The sequence below is a fragment of the Rhodamnia argentea genome, chromosome 5 (assembly GCF_020921035.1).
Source record: "Rhodamnia argentea isolate NSW1041297 chromosome 5, ASM2092103v1, whole genome shotgun sequence".
In the NCBI taxonomy this organism is placed as follows: Eukaryota; Viridiplantae; Streptophyta; class Magnoliopsida; order Myrtales; family Myrtaceae; genus Rhodamnia; species Rhodamnia argentea.
Window position 1 is genome coordinate 1,954,052 of NC_063154.1, and position 6,844 is coordinate 1,960,895.

Here is a 6,844-nt window from a genome sequence, read left to right on the forward strand (position 1 = left end):
CACCCACAAGGAAACACGAGTACGGGGAGAACTTGCCCACCCGAAACGTGGAACAACCGGCCTGTGGCACTAGCATGCCACAACATTGTTAAATTTGCGCATTACAAGAATTACGTGATTGATCACCATTGTGAGAGCCAATTTTTTTCTTTTGAAAAAATAACTATACGCTAATGACAAAATTTACATGTTTAAGCCAAAAGTCTGACTCCAATTCAATATAATATCAAAAGACTTTTTCGAAGACTAAAATGATAAAACCCCCTAACACAAAAACGAAGGGAAAATTGTAAAAAAAAAAAAAGTCTTAAATATTGCTAATTCAGTCTTAAACTTTTTATATTTGTGCTAATTCAGTCATAAACCTTTTTTTGTCCCAATTTAATTCTAGACCTCCGGCATTTGTGTCAATTCAATCCATTTAATCAATTTTGGCCGGCTGACGTTGATGTGGACACCGGCGTTTATGTGGCCAATTTCTAATTATTTTTTACTTCCTTTTTTTTTTCTTTCTTTCTCTTTCCTTTCTTCTTCCTTCAGCCGATCAGTCGACATCCACGTCAACGGTGACCTACCAAAATTGGTCAAATATACTGAATTGACATAAATACAAAATATTTAAGACTGAGTTGGCACAAAAAGGAGAGTTTATGAATGAATTGAAGATTTATGATTAAATTGATAAAAGTACAATAAATTTACGACTTTTTTTCGACATTTAAAAAAAAAAAAACAGACAAACAAACAAACACTCACCAGTTCTTAAGTTTAAAAACTATCCACCGCCTGAAAAGTCAAATTCATTTATGAAAAGCATGAGTTGCGTGCAACTCACGTTGATTCTAGTACATAAAATATAATTAAGAAATGTTTTGGCCCTGCCATAAAGTCAAAGAAAACTTAATGAAAAAAATTGTCATGTAAAAGCCAGGAATCAATGCGTTGTTTAAATAAGAATTGGGGAGAATTATAAAAATATTCTAAACCTATTGTAATTGTGCCAATTCAATCTTAATTTTTTGTTTATCAATTGAGTCATAAATATTTTGTAATTGTGTCAATTCAGTCTATTTGACCGGTTATTGCTAATGTGACAAATTTTTAATAATTTTTTATGTCTTTTTTCTTTTCTTTCCGTTAGGGTCGGTAGGAGGGTGCCAACCACCGACCGAGCTCCGGTGACCTCTGTTGGCCGCTGAGCTAGGACTCACAACCCTCTCTGAACTGCATCGAGGGTTCATGGCCCTCACCTAGTGGCCGACAGGCTGTTGGCCCTAACCAAAACAAACAAAAAAGAAAAGAACAAAAGATACAAAAAAAAAAATTACTAAAAGAATAATTTAAAATTTTTAAAAATATTATTAAAAAGTTGTCACATCAGCATCGGTCGGTTAAATGGACTGAATTGGTACAATTGTAAAAGGTTTAGGACTTATTTGAAAAAAAAAAAAAGAGTTTAAAACTGAATTGATACAATCGTAATAGATTTATGACATTTTTTGTAATTTTTCCGTAAGAATTGGTTGGATATTGAAATGATGGAGAAGTCTTTGCCAAGGTTAACATAATTTGCATTGCCTTGCCTTGCCTTGCCTTGCGCAGATTATGGTGAGATTCAAACATGCTAAAGCATGGTTGCGGCAAAAGGTGTCAAAAAGAACAACTCGAAAAGTCTAAATTATCAGCCGAAACGAGACAACATGCGTACAAGCCAGCAGTCAAACACGACAATCCAATGACGTGATACAATACTTTAACTAACACTAAAGGAAACAACAAAATTTAAACCATGTGAGGGAAAAGGCATACAAGTGAGCAATAGAACAGTCCTAATACAGTCGAAATCTCTCATATTCTTCAAAACCAGCACATCAAATGTAGAGGAAATTGTTCTCTCTTTTGCTCTTTTTTCTTCTCCTCTTCTTTGAACAGAATGTACTAATTGGATTAATGCACTATTAACGCTATATGCTTTAGCTGCAATGAAGCCAGATAATCACTTCTCTTCGAAGAGTGTGATTTGATTTTTTGTACCACTCCAATGGTATGTCTTCATACTTGTAAGCCCAGAGGAGAAATTTCCAAGGCTTTGGCTTCGATTTGCTCACAACCCTCAACTTCTTTGATCTCCCTCTTGTAGATGTACCTGCTAGATGCCCACAAGAAGGCACCGAGATTCAGTGTGGATATGACCAAAAGGAAGCCATAGTAATAGTCCAGGTGAGAGTCATTCAAGTTGTTCCCGATCCAGCTCTTGTGTCCTAGCTTCCCGGTGATCTTGTCGACCATTGTCACGAGGAAGCTGTTCAAGAAATTCCCGACGCCAATCCCGCTCGTGAAGAACGTGGTGCCTAGGCTCTGCATGTCTTCCGGCGACTGGTCGTAGAAAAACTCAAGCAAACCGATCGCATTGAAGACGTCCGCGATCCCTATCAGGATGTACTGAGGCAGTAACCAAAAGATGCTCATGGGGACAATGTCCTTCGGACCTGCTATGCGGTGGGTGCTGATCACGCGCATCCTTCGAACTTCCACGGCATAAGCAATGGCAATAGCAATCACTTGAATCACGAACCCAATCCCAAGCCTCTGGAGCAGCGTGATCCCTCTGGGGTTCCCGGTTTTCTGGCGCATGAAGGGCACGAAGTACCGGTCGTACAGTGGCACGGAGATGAGCATCGAGAGGGTCACGAAGCTCCCTAGGGAAGCGGCAGGGATCTGAAAGTCTGGCCCCAGAGTTCGGTCCAAAGTGGTGCCTTGTTTGACAAATAATGTGTTGATCTGTGCCCATATGGTGCTTGGGATTAGAGTGACAAGCCATATCAGGATCATCCCTAAGATGAGCTTCATGCTTTCAACCTGAGTCACAGTGCAGGGTGGTCTGCAGGAATTTGTGCTGCTCTCTTTTATTGCAGCCTTGTCCAAGAACCTGCAAGAACAAAAAAATGAAGCAATCAAGTAATCTTATGGTCCAACAATGCCCCTGTTAAAGAAAATAAACTTTCAGTACAATTTCCTGGATCCCTTAGCAAAAAGTGAAAAGCTGATTTTCTAGCTTTAGTCGAACGACATGAATCACTCCACCTACATTGAAAAGGCCAATACTTAGTGGACAATTAAGAGAACCATCTTTATGTGCTATTAACTTTAGAGATCATTGCGCTGATGAAAAGGAAAGTGATGGTCTTCGTTCGTCTCTAATGAAGAAGAATGCCCGTCCCCCAGGGAAGTTCAGAAACTGCCGACAAGTTACGCAAGTGAAACACAAAAATTCTTTTTCTATTAGCAATTTTTCCAGGAACAAGTAGATGTGAACCAGATGTGGGAAACGAGGGTGAACATGTCCAATTTCACCATCCATGAGTAAGTTTTGCTAAGTTTAAGTATCGGACAACACTAATCACTTGTCGAGGTACCACACGTGCTCATTTTTGTGCTTGCTTAAGGATGATTTAACGCAACCAGTAAACCAAAGACTTCGAGATGCATCAGGAGGGGCTGCAGATCATTCAGTTACTGTTTTATGCTCTTGACAGATGCATGGTACGATCGCTGTACAACCTAAGCACTGCTTCAAAGATGAAAATGCGTCGATAAAAAAAAAAAAAAAAATGGCTTCATATCACATGAAGTCCTTATTTAGTTGTGCAGCAGAAGCTGTCTTTCATTCTCAGTTACACATGAGTGCAACGAATGACAGAGGACTGCACTGTTGTGATTCACACACGTAATTTATTAGAATCTGAAGAGTGGTGGGGTTATTATTTAGGGGCAAGCACGATCTCATTTCGTGTCCTCACACATGAACCAACTTGCTCAAAGATAGCGACTTTTCCTTACTCAAGTCCAAAAGAAATGCGCATGAGGGAAAAAAAGTTCACTGATACCCCAAGCTTTTGCAATTGATGATGTAGCAGATTTCCAAACTGCTCAAATGAAATGGTAGGTTCCCTTAAAACTCCTCCAGTACAATGGCTTGAAAGGACAAGAATGCTTGTCTCTTGGTATTCCCCACTACTAATGACTCTGCCTTTCCGATGTTTGAAGATAAGAGGGAGTTATGGAACTTTTCAGAGAACTTAGGCATATCAATTGTCTTTTATTAGCCCTCCACCACCACCACCACTACCACTACCACTACCGACCAACCATGTAATAGTCATGATGAAGAGGATAAGTAGAGAAAAAAAAAGCATTGTCCACGAGAAAGGGGACAGACTTTAGTTGATGATCACAGAAGATCTTGAGTTCATTCACTGGGTCGTTGTCAGTGGATCTCATCTGTCATTTCATAGAATTTGATACTCTGTGTAACGTCTTCCAATTTTCTAATAGAGTCATAGTCACGAGTATCCAATATGATGATATGTGAAGTCTGCGAGATCTATAGTTCTTTCCTTCCAATTTTCCAACTTTTAAAGATTGTAAGCAAGGTTCGACCAAAAAAAAAAAAAGATTGTAAGCAAGGAAAGAACAAAGAAAGCTTAAGCATCAATCCACATCAATTTCACGGCCAAACAAAAGGTATGATCTGTGAATGACGCTGGAGGAATGTTCAAAATGTCAATGATGAGCAGAGTGGCTAGCTAGCTTACCTGAAAACCGAAGTGTGATGGACCTGGCGTTTCCCACTACTAACATAGTGTCGTAGCTCGAGCTCGTGAAGCGCTGAGGGATCATCAGGAAGCCGAAGCTTCTTGTTTTTAAAGGCAGTTATTGGTACTCGAATTAGATCTCTTGCAGGACTCTTGGTCTTCCTAATTTTGTGCCTGTAAATTGGTGTCCCTAAGTAAAATATAAATAGGGACAACAGCAGACCGACCGTGGGGATTCCGTACCCCAATCCCCATCCTAAGTTCTCCTGAATGTACACGAGGCCAAGTGTTGCAAACAGACCACCCAAGAACGAGCTGAACATCCACCAATTGAAGAAGGAGACCTTGAGCTCTTTCTCGTGAGGATCAAAGTCGTCGAACTGATCGGCACCGAAAGTCGATATGTTCGGTTTGGTCCCGCCGGCCCCAATAGCGATTATGTATAGGGCACTGTAGAAGAACGTGATTTGTGAAGTGGAGGCCTTGTTGCAGACTCCATTTACACATGTTGGCCTCAGGGATTTTAGTGACACAGCCATTGTGAGAAAAACCATTCCCTGTTGAGCAAGTTACAGAGACATCATTAATTAAACGTAGAAATACAAAAGGCTAAAAATAGGAGAGCCCCCATATCAGACTCATTGTTGATTGGACAAGAAGACCGACTGCCTACGTTTCTTGGCGCGTGGATTCTCTTGGTATTTTCGGATGAATCCAAAGTTTCATGTCTTAATCAAGTCAGATGAAGCTAATTTCCAGTCAGTTCAACATAAAAAAACAGAAGGCAATAAAATAAAATAAAATCAGATGAAGGGTCCCAACAGACAATGAGACCTGGCCTGGGTGTGAGATTAAGCTTGTGGACAACAAAGATGCAGCTCATTCATTGGGTCAACACCAATTCATTGGTCCCACAAACTTGGAAGTCGTATTCCTCAATTGGCTGCCGCTAGTGGGTCACAGCAGATTTCTTGCAAACAAGTGGTATGCTCTGTTTTGATTGCTCGCCGTCATGTAAATAATCCAACTTTTTCGAGAACTTTCACCAAAGCCACCATTACCGGATTGGACCTTGTTGCTACCCCATGCTGATCAACCATTAATAACACACTAACATGACCAACTCGACGCGAATGATGATGAAGTTCTCATGGGAAAGCGAGACTTTGATGCAACACAAACAGGATGAACTTGAAGAGCGGTAGACATCGGCCAGGCATCACGCATCAGCAATATAGGTACTAAGAAATTATAGCATAAAGTGGGTGGTAATTACCACGACGTAGATGAGAGATGAAACGGTGAAAGTCCAGAACCGACCCACGTAGGCATCGGCGATATAGGCACCAAGAATCGGCGTGATCCACACAGAGCCCGACCAGTTGTTCACGTTCCTAACAGAGGACACAGTGTCTTCGTGGAGTTGGGTGGTCAAATAGTTCACCAAGTTGGAAGCTATTCCATAAAAAGCCATCCTCTCAAATGCCTCATACCCTGCAAATTCGACACGGTTCAACGAACGAGTGAAGACCCTTTTGTTTCACTTCATGACTAATCGTTGGCGGAAAAGGGCTGCCTTAAAAAAATGCGAGTTCTGAACTTTTACTATTCTAAAGGACATCAGTTCGGGCATCGAGAGAGAGAGAGAGAGAGAGGAACAATCAAAGAAAAACAGAGTCTTCCGTGATGCAAGATGAACTACGTAAGCATCAAAGGTAGAAACCCCGAGAAGGATATTGAAGCAGGGAAATCATTCGTAGATTAAAATTATGAATCTTGAAGAACCTCTGGGTTACTTTTGAAGTATTAAAGTAAGACCGTGGCCTTCTTTTTTTTGTTGCTGGCTTACCAACAAGAAAAGCACAGGCTTTCCATTTTCCAGTCTTGGAGGCCAAGACCGGGCGACCACGAAGATCCACAGTGCCATCTTGGGTGTAACCTTCGATATCCATGAGAGAGAGAGAGAGAAGTGGGAAGTTGGGTTACGAAGAGGGAGTGCAAGAAGTGGCAAGCTTTTATAGTGGCTAACTGGCTATGTACGGGAAGGCAAAAGTAAAAGGTGCTTTGATGGAGCTTACGTATTGTGGAGCTTGAGCCCGTGGGATGGTTTCATTTGCTCCCTACTCCCTTCGTATAAAGCTGTGGCGACGTCCCGTACACGTCAACGCTGACTGGAGTTATTGTCCGTGATTTTCGATCAAAATTGGCCACAAATAATTGAACCGGTACAACTGTAAAAAGTTTAGAAC

At 41.1% G+C, this 6,844-nt stretch overlaps 1 protein-coding gene across 1 annotated transcript; it reads right to left on the reverse strand.

Annotated features, from left to right (window-relative positions):
- Window positions 1–1,764: 1,764 nt before the first annotated feature.
- Window positions 1,765–6,606, reverse strand: LOC115743678 (protein NRT1/ PTR FAMILY 5.1). The gene is made up of 4 exons (XM_030678572.1): window positions 6,445–6,606; window positions 5,872–6,089; window positions 4,596–5,152; window positions 1,765–2,929 (listed from the first exon to the last, which is right to left on the reverse strand). Exons 1-4 carry the CDS (start codon window positions 6,545–6,547, stop codon window positions 2,053–2,055), a joined length of 1,755 nt encoding a protein of 584 aa, XP_030534432.1. The 5' UTR covers window positions 6,548–6,606; the 3' UTR covers window positions 1,765–2,052.
- Between the last annotated feature and the right edge of the window lie 238 nt (window positions 6,607–6,844).

Bases quoted from the DNA above. Each gene is read 5' to 3' on its own strand.
- LOC115743678 (XM_030678572.1), bottom strand. From the start codon at position 6,547: ATGGATATCGAAGGTTACACCCAAGATGGCACTGTGGATCTTCGTGGT. The intron at 6,090-6,444 runs GTAAGCCAGCAA...TCGAATTTGCAG, and splicing joins AGCCTGTGCTTTTCTTGTTG to GGTATGAGGCATTTGAGAGG. The intron at 5,153-5,871 runs GTAATTACCACC...CTTGCTCAACAG, and splicing joins CATCTCTCATCTACGTCGTG to GGAATGGTTTTTCTCACAAT.